The sequence below is a fragment of the Brachyistius frenatus genome, unplaced genomic scaffold (assembly GCF_029030835.1).
Source record: "Brachyistius frenatus isolate BFR_SWC_R1_liver_20210118 unplaced genomic scaffold, ASM2903083v1 Contig_10, whole genome shotgun sequence".
NCBI classification, from domain to species: domain Eukaryota; kingdom Metazoa; phylum Chordata; class Actinopteri; family Embiotocidae; genus Brachyistius; species Brachyistius frenatus.
In genome coordinates, this window is record NW_027210609.1 from 2434185 (window position 1) to 2449267 (window position 15083).

Below are 15083 nucleotides of genomic sequence, written 5' to 3' on the forward strand. Positions count from 1 at the left end.
TATGCTAAGCTAACTTAGCCGACTGCTGACAGTAACATCACATTTAGCAGACAGTGGTATCAACCTTCTCATCTAACTCCTGAAAAAAAAACTCATGTAAGCACATTTCCCAAATTGTTCCTTCCTATGACTTGTATCGCTGTGCTTTTTGTTTGGAGTTATTTCTCACCGTGCCGACCCGTAAGAAGGTTTCTGCACATCATAGAAATAATGTTTTGAAGCTGATGTGTGTTCGTCTGGTGCCCCCACCTGTGTAGGAGAAAATAATGCTATAAGAGGTCCTAGTTTCATCATGTTTGCTGTTCTACCATTTTATCGACTAGTTCAGATATGAAACAGACCCGCGGATGGGTAGATCTTATTTTCCCGAAGGTTCTTGGTTATACAGAGAATATATTTTTTATGTTTTAGCCTTTAATGCAGTAGAGAGAATTAAAAGAACTGGTTTTTTTTGTTTTTTTTTTTGTCATCATGCTGCATTTTTCCTATCAGTATTGTATTGATTTGAAGACTGTGTTATGTGTGCATTATGAGGAATGCTTGGATACAGCGGTGTACTGAATTCACTCTGAAGACGGCGTAGTGAGAGCTTGGTATCTCCTGTATATACTCTGACCTTTGTACATATTTCTGGTTGTGATCACCTCTGCCTTTTTCTCTTTTCATTTGAATTTTGATTTTGCAGGCGTTGCTATCTGCACTGTGCTTGAATCTGAAATTTAGACAGGATGTACAGCTTTGATCTTCAATGAAAATGAACTAAACATAAAAATAAGAATGGTAAACCAAACCTCTGTGTCTGTCTTCATTTGCATTCATTTGTAAGACCGTGTTATTTATTCATGATGTTTACTGGTTTTCTCTCTTTTATCCAGTGAAAAAACAAAGATGCATTTTTAACTCCAAGTATATTGAACTGTACAAAACCGTGTTAAGTATAAATATGAAGCAATTTATACACAAAATCAATTCAAGAGAAAATTAGATGCCAAACCTTGAAGGTTCAAATCAATGTTAGCTGTGTAATCTTAAGGGATTTATATTAAACTGTAAAATCCCAGCTGTATTTATTCAATGTGTGTGACTGTGATAGTGGAGCATAGAACGACTGAGGATCATTATAATCTTTGTTGCACTGTACATTAAAGCACCATTGGAATGAATGTCATACTTCATATTGTATCAACTGAAAAACAACTTCATAGTAATAAAATAAAGATTGCCTCGGTGTTGCATAATGTTCGGTAATATCATTTTCTTAAAAAAAAAAAAAAAAATTGAGATTATTTTATATACATTACCTGTAAAAGGTATTTTAAGGACACAAATAATAAACACAGTATACTAAAAGTGCAGTAAACACACCCACGATCTCCTGACGCTGCACGCTGGATGTAGTTTTTGAGGAGAAATTCCTATCCTGAAGATTAAAAGTGTTTCATGTTCCACTTAGAAACTCCAAACAGGAGGCTGACGACACAATCGGACAGTTCAAAGGAAACTTTGGCACTCAAAAAAAAAAAAAAAAAAAAAAATCATCCAGCTCGACTCCAGATATGGAATTGCAGTTCTGATCAGAGAGTCTATTTCCATGAATCTTCAGCTGCTGCAGCTTCCCATCATAAGCTTTCACTCACTTGAGTCACTTCAGTAAAAAAAAAACTTTGCCCTAGTTTTCCAGCTTGATGGAGTTGCTATAATGAGTTGTCGTGTTGTGAGTCTCCTCTGCTGCTCCCGGAGGTGAGGCGTGGAGGTCCACCTGAAGAAACGCACACAAGAGTCCAGCTCAGCAAATGCACAACATTCATATTCGATCAGAACCAAAACAAAAACAACACAAAAGGAAAGTGCAGCCGCTACAGTTGTCCTCTACGCAGACACAAACTGGACACTGTCAGCACTAATAACACTTATTTATTCTCATTTCACAGAGTCAGCGAAACGGTCGCTTCTGTTCTGACTCAAGAGTGAGCAAAGGTTGTCACCTGCCGTCCGACTGCATAGAGTCATGAAGTAAGTGGTTACAGAGCTTTGTGTGTGTGTGTGTGTGTGTGTGTGTGTGTGTGTGTGTGTGTGTGTGTGTGTGTGTGTGTGTGTGTGTGTGTGTGTGTGTGTGTGTGTTAGACTTCACTGTACCTTCCTGACAGGAGAGTCCCATCCAGCTGTGCAGGCAGCTGCAGCGGCCGTTGCGACGGTCACACTGTGCCCCGTTCTCACATTCGCAGGTCTCCGTGCAGTCCGGCCCAAAACTATTAGCTCTGCAGTCTGACACAACACAAATTTACGCAGTTAAATAAAAAAAAATTAAAAACACAATGGTGAGTGTAATATTTAAAGAGCAGGCTGGTCATTGATGTCATGCAGTGGAGGATTTAACTCTCCTTCAGTCCAACTTGATATATTCTCCAAACATTTTCACATTTCCCAAGTACAAATATGAGCTACTCTGTACTTCCACTACATCTATTTGGCTGCTTATTTACTTATATTACAGATTAAAAATGTACATAGAGACCATGTGATGAGTTTATTATCTATTAAACTTGAGTATAAAAAGTTATTCCAGTAAAATACTACTTTCATGATGGTATAGAGTATAATATATATAAGTAATTATACAGCACCCTCCAGAAGTATGTTAAGTAGAGTGAATCTGATGTTTTTTGTACTTTAGAATTTTTAATTTAAAACCAAAACAAAGCAATGAGACAAAATTACAGACCAACTTTAGCTTTTATTTCCCACTATTGAGAGAGACAAAATTAATACATAGAGATAGATATGTAGATGAGAATAGATTAAATATCCTTATGAAGTGTGAAAAATGTGTCTCTCATTTCATTGTCACGTTTTGATCTCGCAAAGTAGCAAAACTATCAGTTTGACTCTACATACCGTACTTTGGAAGGGTACTGTATGCATATTTCTAACAGGAGCCAGTTTTATAATTGAATGCATTAAGATAATAACACATGGTGTAATTGTATTTTGCAGTGTCTTTTTACTGCTGTTACCTAACAATCTGAATACTTTCTCCGCTACAGCTGACAAAATACAATATTTAGTCACAGTGGATGAAGAATATATGAGCGATATACCACTTCAACAAACAGTTACGAAACATATAACATCACATTCAGATTTTTAAAACATTGTAACCACGCTCTTTCACCTGAATCCATCGATTGGTAAAAGATTGAATTTCTGTTAGGGTTTTTTTCCACTGCAAATCAGAAAATTCTGCTCTTCGCCCTCATTTCCTCAAACTAATTTTCCAAAACTACTCAAGTCGCTTCCATCCATTCATATTTATACATGAGTTATCATCATAATTTCAAAGTCTGTCTGCTGTGGCCGACATTAACACATGCATCCTGTAAGTAAATATCTTGTTTTTCTTGAACAAATATAATCCAGTGGAAAATGCATCCTCCTGGGAGCACTAATAAAACACCATCCTTGTCACATGGCATCCTCAGACCCCATTGTAATGAAGGAGAGTTAGACGAAAAGGTTCGGTTAAGAAAGCAGGTTGCATTTGTTCTCAAAGTTAGAGATAGGATTGAGAATTACCAATGTCACATCTGAGTCCAGTCTTTCCTGAGGTGCAGAGGCATCTCCCCGTCACAGGGTCACAAGGAGCTTCGTCCTCGCAGTCGCACACTTTGGCACAGCCCTGACCGAAGCTTCTCTGTTCACACACTGAGAGAAAGGTCGGGGGCATTAAAAACATTTCCAAAGAGAGTAAATTAGAACAAAAATAATGCCAGCAATCCTGTTATCTAACAGATCTGACTGACCTCTGTGACATCGCGCTCCGTGGTATCCTGGACGACAGACGCACTGGCCCGACACGGGGTGACAGGAGGCCCCGTTCATACAGTCACACTGCAGCTGACACAGCGAGCCGTGGAGACCAGGAGGGCAGGCTAACAGGGGGATTCATGGGAGGAGGTTTCAAGTCGAACGTCACGGTTTAAAATGTTCTCCCTAAATTAATAATCGACTAAAACCCCCAGAGTTGAACTCTGGCTCCTCTCAGCTGTGAGTCTAAAGCCTGAAATGCTTCAAATATGCTGTTTTAACATTAACATTTCACACACTTGTTTTAGGACTGAAATGATCACACTCCTTCTGTTCAGATTTCAATCAAAGGTTTTCCCGTTTATATAACCTGCTACTCTACTGTTCTTGTATGGCTGTTTGTGTTTAAACACATTTAATATGTAAGAAATGAGGCCTCTTTGTGAAATGAAATATTAGTTTTGTAGATAAACAATTTTCACATTTCAATAATAAGTATTATTGTATTGTTTTGGTATTTTAAGGTTTTATGTGACAACTTGTTTTAACAAACCTTAAAGCGACACTCTTTTGGCCTTCATGTGTCACAGTAACATTTATTTATCTAAAGGATGACAGAGGCTTTAATATTTTTGCGATTATCAAAACAAATGGTAAGGCCAAAATCACTTGTTTGAAGAACCAGGAAAGATTTTGTGGGTGCTCTCCATCTTAAAAGAACCAGGTTTCCTTTGATGGACAAACTTAAAAAGATTTGATCCACTGTGTCTGTCAGAAGTCCACATCAATAAGAATCATAAATCACATTGTCCAATTTTGGCTTTAGGGTGCTTTCACTTTTTGTACTCTGCACTGTACTCAAATACTTTGGAGCCCAAAGTCCAGAATGTTTGAAAAGTGTGAACACTGACAAGCTGTTCCCAAGTCCAACTTTGGAAGAGGCAGCTTTAGGTCCACATCAGTACACATCAGGTAAGAAAGCCGGCTGTGACAAAATCAGGTTCCACTATTGAGGATGTTACGTCAAACATTACTGGCAGTCTGTCTCTTTCTCAAACATAAAAAAAAATAGCTCTCAGCACCGCCTGCCAGAAAGATGCAGGAAGATCTCAACACTGGCTGCTTCTTTGTGAGATGACAGATGAAGACAGGTGAGACAGTCAGGTGTCCTACTTATCTGTTCACCCAATACAAAAGCAACAGCAACAGGAAGTAATACTCCGCTGTAAAGTTAGCTGTAAGAACTGTGCCGATTAGATTTGGTCAATATTTTTACAGTGTATACAAGTGTCATGTCACTAATAACCTAAGCGTATCCGGGTAAAGAACTTTAATGTGATGTGATCACTGACCAGCGGTTTGGAGGATCTGTACTCGTTTCAGTACAGATTCATTATATCTAATGTGGAAGCTTCTGGTTTGTTTTTTCTTTGTTGTTTTTTTGTTACCTTGCACACTCTTAACTAAGGTTCATTAAGTGTTCTCTGTTTTCTTGTACTGGCTTTGCTTTACCTACAAACCTGAGGCTACAGCCAAAGTGTGACTGTTACTGACAACAACGGAAGTCTGTGGCTTAGAAGAAAGTAATGTCAAGTTTTGGCTACACAGATGAGAGCTGTTGGCGAAATCAAATCGTTGACGGTTTTGACCTTGAATGGGATTTGTAGATGATAAAAAAAAAAATATTGATTTATCCTTTCAGTCACTACCATCAGTCTTTATGTGTGTTCAGTTCTCACCATGTTCACACAGATGTCCATAGTAGCCTGGACCACAATGACACGTCCCCATCACCCTGTCACAAGTGCCGTTATTTTGACAGCTACATTTCAGCTGGCAGTTGGCACCAAATCTGCCCGCACGGCATTCTGGGACATGACGAGCACAACAGAAGTCAAATCAAAAACAATCCACCTCATGACTAAACAATTCATTATGTTTCGATTCAACATGCCACAGCAGATCATAAATACATCATATAAACATGACTACTGTGAGAAACGAGCTGTAAAAAGTGTTGTCACCTGTGCTGCAGTGTGCACCAGTCCAGCCCAGACCACAGGTACATTTGCCGGTTGCGGAGTCACACACTCCTCCATTGCTGCAGTTACAGCGTTGAGCACACTCCGCCCCAAACCAGCCATGAGGGCAGCCTGAGGCAAAAAAAACACACTCAAATTATGAAGAAAACATCCAGACAGGTGAATGTAGAAGCTTCATTATGAAAACAGGCAAGCGACAAATAGAAGACGACAAAAAGTTGTTGTTTTTGTTCAAATAAATGATTCTGGATGTTGTATGCAAACTCTACATCCACTTAAAAATCTCAGAACCGAGAAAAACAGTTTGCTGCCCCTCATTCATGTACAGTACAAAAACATCTTACAAAGACAGGAAAATTGTCTAACTGAGATAATTACAGCCTCGAGGACACTGAGGGAAACCAGCAGAGGAGTCTGGTCTTTTGAAATGATCAGAGGGCACCTCCTCAGAGGCTGTTCACAAACTCACAGAGGTCACAGATAAGACGGCTGTGAAGACGCCACAAAAATGTATCGGCGGTAATGAAAGCTCACCGTGTCCACAGTCTGCTCCTCTACGTCCGGGGACGCACACACACCGACCGGTGACCGGGTCATTCTGGGCTCCATCTCCACACAGCGCCACCCGGGCACAGTCGACGCCGTAACGCCCAGCGGAACACGCTGTCACCACGGAGACACACACACCACACACGTCTCACTGCACGCTGCAACGCTTATTTATTCATTTACTGTCATTGTCAGAGTTTGAAACGGACTCACTGATGCTGCAGCGCGGTCCTAAAAACCCTGCTGGACATTCACAGGCTCCGGTGGAAGGAAAGCACTTCCCTCCATTTTCACACTGACACTCTCTTTCACAGTTTGGACCGTACCGACCATCCACGCACACTAAACATGAACAACAAAGAGTTAAATCACTTTAACCGCTTTAACTTACTGCTTTGGTTTAATGTTATGCGAATGAATCTGGTGTTTTTACTTACTTTGGTCACATTTGTGGCCATGGAAACCCGGAGCGCAGTAACAAGATCCAGACACCGGATGGCAGAGCTGGTTCGTCTCGGAGCACTGGCAGACCCGGTTACAGTTCTGACCGAATGTGCCTGGGAGACATGCTGATAGGGGGAGAGTGTGCTACAGAGGTTGTTGTTTTTTTTTGCTTTCTCATTGAATGTGTACGTAGCTTATAAAAGCAAATTAACTACTTCGGTTTTTTTTTTATATATATATATATTTAGCAGACAAATTCAGTGCTGCAGGACTCACTCTGTTCACAGCCGTTGCCAGTGAAGCCAGGAGGACAGCCGCACTCTCCAGAGACGTGGTGGCAGGATGTGCCCTGCGCGCAGCTGCAGCGCTGCATGCAATCCTTTCCAAATGTACCCGGCAAACATGCTGAAGGAAGCACAAAGAAAACATTATTACATATTTAGTTGCACACATCCCCTTTAATGCCTCAAAGGTCAATACATCTAAAGAATATGATCCCTGATATTTATGAACTTTTCTTTATAGATTTTGGGTCTACATTCTTTTCTCAGTTCTCATACCTTTGTATGAGTAACCTGATCAAGTTTAATAAAAATGCATTTTCAGAGGTCAAGGCTGTTGTTTTATGATCTGAGCAACACATGGCACCCACTATCCTTAAACCCTCAATTCAAATGAGGAAAAACTTCATAAAAAAAAACTTTTCATGGGAATAAACTATAGGAGAGACACGGCAGGACTAGTAACAGAGAAGGGATCGCTCTTCTAGGCCAGACATGTAGTCATATATACATAATAGATAGAAGTCGCAGTAACACAGTAATCCTCCCATGTATGAAGAGCTTTAAAATATAACAGGTTCATGTTGAAACAACAGGACACACTCCGGCCACCAGGGGCAACAAGCTGACTCTGAGCTGATTTCTCTAACTGCAGGTTAGCACCTTTGTCGCAGAGTTTCCCTCTCCACCCTGGTGAACAATGGCACTCTCCAGTGACGTGGTGACATGAGGCCCCGTGCACACACTGACATCGCTCCTTGCAGCCGGCGCCAAACAGGCCTGCTTCACATGCTGGGCAGAAGAAAGTGCAAATTAAAGGATATGATTAAAACAAACACAGAGAATTGCCATCAGCAGTACAGTTTCCAATGCAGCGGCTCCCATGAGGTCAAAATGACCGTAAGTGCATTAGTTTCGAATCACTGCCTCACCTTTCTCACAGTGTTCGCCGATCCAACCCGTGCTGCAGCGGCACCGTCCGGTCTGTCCTTCACACTGGCCGCCGTTCTCACATTCACACTGCAGCTGGCAGTCTGCCCCGAATCGACCCGCTGCACACTCTGTGTAAACATGCGCAGCAAAACACAAGCAGAAACACACATGAGACAGGAGAGGAGACAAAACAGAGACATAATGATGTGAAGCACATACGACGGGGAAATTTGCTCCGTCACATTTCTGCTGAGGAGTGCATTAGGGTTTTGTTTTTTTCAAAACAATTTATAATTGGACTGAGTATAAGTTGGCAATCGGATGTAGTGGCCACAGAGTTTTGGAGGGTAATGACATTCCAGCGACAGGATTAGAGGTTTCCTGAGCATGAAGAGTGGGCTGGGCCTGGCACAGCTTGATGGGGAAAGGTTGTAACAGGCACAGAGGGAGGATAGTGTGTGATGTGGAGCTCAGAGGGAGAAGGAGCTGGAATGTCATCGCCGGGTCGACAGACATTTACAGAGCAGACTCCTATGTGGTGAAGAAACACACTCACTGCCAGCAAATAACCAGACTTCAGGCAAAAATAAATGAGCTAAGGCAGCAAATTCAACTCAGACTGATGCATTTCCTGAGCACAATAAAACAACCACAGGCCACTGGTTTAAATGTTTACCTCAGGATCAGGTGATGTTATTCTTCCGCGTTTCTGTCCAGACTAACCAACATCGTTATGGCTTCACAAAATCAGAGGTCTTTGTGGTTTTAAACAAGACGCAGCTGAATTTAGCATTACTGAATGAGTTTGTGGAGCTAGACAAAATGAAACATTATCACATTACCACAAAAAATAAACTTATCCTAAATTACTGTACATCCCATTAAAAATACTGGTCTGCTGGCAGATCTTTTGGTTGATTTTCTGGTTAAATGGCAGTTTATAAATAAAATAGAGATAAAAAGTCGGTAAGAGATTTATCAAGTTTTTTTTGTTTCATACAACCTGGGTCTTATTACTGTAGTTCTTCACATTAGTAAAACATAACTTGTAGGTACAAAGAAAATCCCTCTTTTCTGGAAACATGGAAATATTGCAGGAGGTTTTAAACAATGTTTCAGGTCAGTTAAATGTATCTGAGGGGAAAATAAAAGCAGAACAGTAAAATGATTGCAAATGCAAACATTCATCACAGTTTACAGACTACTTTATTAGTTGACCAACTGTGTTTGCAGCAGTTTTCCTATTCAAAGAGGGATTTTTTTTTTTTTTTTTAAACAGTTTGCATGCATTCACTTCAAATAAAATGTTTAGATAAACTGGCAAAAACTCAATGGATTTTACAGCCATGTCAGCATTTTCCCAGAATTCATAAATTAGTTGGCTGATTACAATGTTATTATAAATGACGGCCAAAAGTACAAAACTCAGACCCAAGTTCTAATAAATCCCTCTTTTTTTTTATCCCCCTTTATGCTGTTTAGTGGTAACATACGGAGACTCTTACTCACAGCCTGTCTGAGTCTTACCGAGTTCACAGGCTGTGCCGGTCCATCCACTGGCACATATGCACTTTCCGTTGGTCTTGTTACAGGTGGCTCCATTCTGGCATAAGCATCGCTGTCGACAGTCCGCTCCATAAAACCCTGCAGGGCATTCTTGGAGGAAAAAAAAAAAAACATAGACAAAACCATCATGTGACCTCTTCTTTACCTGTCATAGAGATAATCACTTTTCTCTGTTGTGTAAACTCACCCTCTGTGCAGTTGGGTCCGGTCCAGCCTGACTTGCACACACACTGCCCACTGGCCGGGTGGCAGATGCCATCGTTACGGCAGCCGCAGGTTTGGTTACATCCTTCCCCATAGAAACCCGCTGGGCATGCTGCCAGGAGAGAGACAAACAATATCATTACCTCCTGATGAACTCTGCTGATCAAAAGTGGAAATTCCAGTGTATGGTAAGTAATACAGGTCTCAGCATGGGGAACATCAAATTGGTACTTTCTCATGTGTGACTGGGCTGGGCTTTCCCAAATAACCCTGAAACCAAGCGTGTTTTTGTTCTACTGTGAGTCAGCGTTTTGAAAGATGTTCTCACTGCTATGAATCTGCGACAGTCGTGTCCTGATAGAAAGTATCCAAGCTTCTGATTCCACCTATTTGAACGACACTGGGCAGCATCAGTCGGTTTAATAATCTTCTCTGGTGAACCTGTCACTCACTCAGGTTGCAGATGGAGCTGATCCAACCAGCAGGACAGGAACAAACACCAGTGACGTGATCACAGCTCCCACCGTTCAGACACAAACACTTCTCCTGGCAGTCCAAACCGTAGAAACCCTGAGGACACGCTGGAACACACACAGATGAAAGGACTACCTGTTACTAACACATTAACATATTCAGTCGGTGAATTTGGCTTCATGATCAAGGAGCTGCTCGTACGCTTTTCGCAGAAGGTTCCTGTCCATCCCACCTGGCAGGTACAAGCTCCACTCACGTGGTCACACAGCGCCTTGTTGTCACACTGACACCGATGGCGACAACCGAGACCAAACATACCTGCTGGGCACTCTGAGGGAAAAATCACACACACAACAGCACAGTTATGAAATCATACAAAAATAATGTATTATCAAAATAAACGGTAAAATGCAACACATAATAACTTTACTTGAAACTGAAAGAAAACTGGGATATTAAACAGAATATTAAAGACATTATGTGTACATTTTAAACTTTTACTGGTGGTGGCACAAAGAATTACAATGTGCAGAATGACAACTACACACATTGCTAATGGATGAAGGGACTGAAAATCAATACTTATATTTCACCAATTTTCAGAATGTGAAAAAAAAGTCATAATATAGCATGTCGTCCGAAAACTGAAAGAAGAGTCATACATGTCGTCCAAAATAATTTTAAAAAAGTCATACTATAATAGCATGTCATCCAAAAATTTAAAAAAAAGTCATACTATGGCATGTCGTTCAAAACGTGAAAAAAAGTCGTACTATAGCATGTCGTCCAAAATGATTTCATATTTGTACGACTGTAGTTTGACTTTTTTTCACATTTAGTAGTATAACTTTATTATAATGGTATGACTTTCTTTTTTTTTCCTGCCATGCATGGCTCAAGCAGGGATTGATCTCACAATCTTCTCGCTGTGAGGCGTAAGCGCTAACCACTGTGCCACTGATGGTACGACTACTATAAACATTTTGGACGACATACTGTAGTATGACTTTGTATTAAGTATTTAATTTGGATTAATTCCACTGTACATTGTATTGTAATCTAAATCATTACCGAAATATCCTCCATACTTGTCTTTACTTTATTAATGACGTTTCAGTCGTCACACATTTATCGCACAAAAACATTGTTGATAAAGTGAGTCCAATGACTGACTGTGTGGAAGATTGTTTTGGTTCTTTCACATTCACGGTTTTTAATCCCATATATCAGTTATTATAACATAAAAGAAGTTTAAATTTGGTCAAATTGCCCACATAGTAACTTAACATCAATGCAAAATGAAGGTGTTGAGTTCTGTAATACAAAAACAAAACAACGTACTCTGATGGCAGTGTTTCCCAGTGAAACCAGCTTCACAGTTGCACTGGCCCGTGACAGCATCACAGCTGCCGTCTCCGTTTCTGCAGTCGCAGGTTTGTGCACAGTCAGCTCCCCAGTGTCCTGCATCACAGGCTGCAGAAAAAGTATTTGAGTGTCAGACACATCAAGGAAACTCGTTATTTGTCAAATAGAGGGGCTCAGTTTATCAGCTTTTGTGGTACATGCTACTTTGCGGCAGCAGGGATCCGCAGTAATGTTACCTTTCCTGCAGTTGTGTCCGGTCCAGCCAGGAGCACAGGTACACCGCCCACTCACTGGGTCACAGCGAGCATTGTTCTCGCAAACACATTTCATTTGGCACCCTTGACCGAAATGTTCAGTCGGGCATGCTGCACAAGGGAAAAAATATTTAGAACATCAAGACTAATCTACCATAACCAACTCCACCAGACTGCACGAGAAGCAAGTTGCCGTGACAGTTTCCGCACTGCCATTTCAGCTGTCGAAGGCTGGAAGAGGCTGTGGTTGGTTGAAATTGAATCATATTTGATCTTCCCAGGAAAAATATGCATGAGGTGGTTGAAGGATTTTAGCTAATGACCCCGGAGAAAAACGACTCCTCTGTCTTCTAGCATGTTGCTTCATTTAACATCCAAGCTGCATCACTTTAGTATTCCACAGTGCTGCCATTCTCCTCTTCTGGTTGACTGTTTAATTCCTGTTGCTACAGAAACTTTCCCAAAAATGCCCACTGCTGTTACTCACAGTTATGACAGAATCCTCCCATGAATCCTGGAGGACAGTTACAAGACCCGTTGTGTTTATCACACAGGCCGCCATTCTCACAAACTGGGCAGGTTTCTGAGCAGCCGGGACCCCAGAAACCCTCCGGACACACTGCGAAAGATTGATCATGATTATTTTGATAATTGTTACCACGTAAAACTGTTAGCTTATTCTGTAAATCTGCTCTTGTGTCGGCACTCACAGTTCTCACAGTGCTTTCCTGATGTGCCAGATGGACACTGGCATTGACCCGTCACTTTATCACATGGGGCACCGCTGCAGTTACAAGCATGGACGCAGCCTGGTCCAAACGTTCCCTCTGGACAGTCTGACACGGGACATGCAAGAAGGATTTGTCTCAACACAAATAAGCCTGAAAGCATGTAAAAGCGAGCCGTTTTCACAGCCGTCTACCTTGATCGCAGTTCTCCCCGTGACGACCAAGAGGGCATTTGCGTTGGCACTCTCCAGTCACGTGATCACATGACACTTCTGGTGGACAAGCACACTTCTTCTCACAGCCGGCTCCAAAAGTACCTGGTTTGCATTCTGGAGACATAACAGAGCGCTCTTGTCACTTACCACATTAAGAGAGCATGGAAATCATCCCCCCCTCCTTGTTTTATTAAGTGGCTCAGTTATATGGTTTGTTTCTGAATAATTACATCACTATAAACGGTACGTGTCTATGTGACTCACGTTGTAAATTTGCCACTGATTATATGAGAAAGCAAATGAACTCGGCAGTAACTTCAGGGGCCACTGTTCTCCGTCAGAGCTGTTTGTTGGATGGTTTAAACACTCTGGAAACCCTCACATCTTTCAGATGAGGGGAGTCTGTGTTTTACCATTTCTGTAACTTTCCTAAATCCATGATGCAACATTCACACCCACTTCATGCTGATTGGCGGGTGTACGTAGGTGAGAGAGGAGCCAAGTGTTGAATTTCTCTCTCTTTAATTTTTGACACAATGATTTCTGTCACTTTTCATGTTAACTTGGCAACACCTTGAATGCTACCCAGGATAGACTTTCTGAAAATGTGCACCATGATCTTTATATTGAACAATATCAAGTGTCCCCCTCTCTAGGACAACCAGAATTTCACTTTGCCTCTGAGGTGGGCCATTAGAAGCTAAACGCTGTGGATTTCTAGTGTGGTTGGACATCACGCTGTATGAATTTGTTCTGCTCAACCATAATCCAACCCATAGTAGAAGCTGATATATGTGGCTTAATATGAAAGGTATTATTATCTACATTTGACCTGTCGAAGTTATTTTTTCTTTAATCACACTCATTTGACATTTCCAGATTACATCAGTGTGGATATTTGTATTTCGGTGACTATAAACACTGAAGACAGAAAATGTTGGCTTGCGTTTTCTTCGTCAACTTTTTTAATTTCTCTTTTCCCTTTCCTTTGAGTGTTTGTCTGCAGGTGTTGGAGAATGTACTACTTTTTTTTTTCTTTTTTTTTTTTTTACATATCTGTTCAAAACGGACTGCATGCTCACCTTCCTTGCAGGTGTTGCCCTTGTAACCGAGTTTACAGACACAGGTGCCATGGCGACGGTGACATTCCAGGGTGTTTTGCTGGTCACACTGACACTCCTCCGAGCAGCCGGGTCCAAAGGTCCACTTAGGACACGCTGAAGGGGAAAATTAGGGAAATGGGACATGGAAGATTGAGGATGGGAGGATTTCACATCACGGTGCACGGAAAGAAATCGGATATGACATTACACCGTTATAGCCACAATATTAATATTTTCAAGCTTGATTTTACTCCATCTAGATATTTGTAATGCAAGCAAATTACATTACAGTTTGGAGGTGAGCGATGAAAAGCTGGTCATGTGCATGTAAGCAGTGGGACTCACGAAGGTGACAGAAGCGTCCGTAGAGTCCAGGATCACACAGACAAGCTCCATAGGTCCGGTGGCAGCGTCCAGTGTTTGCACAATTACACTTCTTGTTGCACTGCTTTCCATAGAAGCCTTTAGGACAACCTGAAGACAAAAAATACTTCTCAGTACAATTCAGACAACCACTCTGAGATAATTACATCACATCTTATCAGAAATATATGATTTGTCTGTGATAGAAAGAAGCAACTCACCATCCTGGCACAAGTCTCCACTGACACCAGGAGGGCAGCGGCAGCTTCCAGCGACGGGATCACAGCTGGCACCATTTTTACACTTACAGGGAAAGGAGCAGTTTTTACCAAATGATCCCTCGGGGCACGCTGTGGGATTGAAATATATAAAGGTTTATCTTTGCTAAACTCTCGAGACTGACTTTACAACCTGGAACAGTAACACGCAGCTATACACAGCTGTTTGTGAGTTTAAGAAGTATCTGTGTGTGTTGCGATCCTCACTCTGGTTGCAGACGATGCCTGTCCACCCGTCGGGGCAATCACAGCCATTTTTCCACAGGTTACATTTTCCTCCATGAGAACAGTCGTCACACGTCAAACTGCAGTCACTGCCGAAAGTGTCATCCAAACACACTGAAAACAACAGAATAATAAAACAGGCCCCTTAACTCCAAAAAACAGCAATGTTCACACTCATGACTATTCAGACTTACACATTGATTTTATTACATTTGTCATGACGTTTAACCCTCACACAAAAAAATATAAAATCTT

At 41.4% G+C, this 15083-nt stretch overlaps 1 protein-coding gene across 1 annotated transcript in view; it reads right to left on the bottom strand.

The window, feature by feature from the left end:
- Window positions 1-1668: 1668 nt before the first annotated feature.
- The window catches only part of megf6b (multiple EGF-like-domains 6b), a 55010-nt gene continuing 41595 nt past the window's right edge, over window positions 1669-15083 (bottom strand). The window contains exons 13-37 of the mRNA XM_069690860.1: window positions 14811-14942; window positions 14547-14675; window positions 14308-14436; window positions 13942-14076; window positions 12839-12973; window positions 12627-12752; window positions 12404-12535; window positions 11899-12027; window positions 11639-11770; window positions 10499-10627; window positions 10276-10404; window positions 9807-9935; window positions 9581-9709; window positions 8053-8181; window positions 7784-7912; window positions 7116-7244; window positions 6833-6964; window positions 6609-6737; window positions 6381-6509; window positions 5829-5957; window positions 5544-5672; window positions 3801-3929; window positions 3574-3702; window positions 2137-2265; window positions 1669-1759 (exon numbers count right to left, since the gene is read on the bottom strand). Of these exons, the coding sequence (XP_069546961.1) occupies window positions 1695-1759; window positions 2137-2265; window positions 3574-3702; window positions 3801-3929; window positions 5544-5672; window positions 5829-5957; window positions 6381-6509; window positions 6609-6737; window positions 6833-6964; window positions 7116-7244; window positions 7784-7912; window positions 8053-8181; window positions 9581-9709; window positions 9807-9935; window positions 10276-10404; window positions 10499-10627; window positions 11639-11770; window positions 11899-12027; window positions 12404-12535; window positions 12627-12752; window positions 12839-12973; window positions 13942-14076; window positions 14308-14436; window positions 14547-14675; window positions 14811-14942 (3182 nt within the window). The 3' untranslated portion in view covers window positions 1669-1694. The remainder of the gene's footprint in view (window positions 1760-2136; window positions 2266-3573; window positions 3703-3800; window positions 3930-5543; window positions 5673-5828; window positions 5958-6380; window positions 6510-6608; window positions 6738-6832; window positions 6965-7115; window positions 7245-7783; window positions 7913-8052; window positions 8182-9580; window positions 9710-9806; window positions 9936-10275; window positions 10405-10498; window positions 10628-11638; window positions 11771-11898; window positions 12028-12403; window positions 12536-12626; window positions 12753-12838; window positions 12974-13941; window positions 14077-14307; window positions 14437-14546; window positions 14676-14810; window positions 14943-15083) is intronic.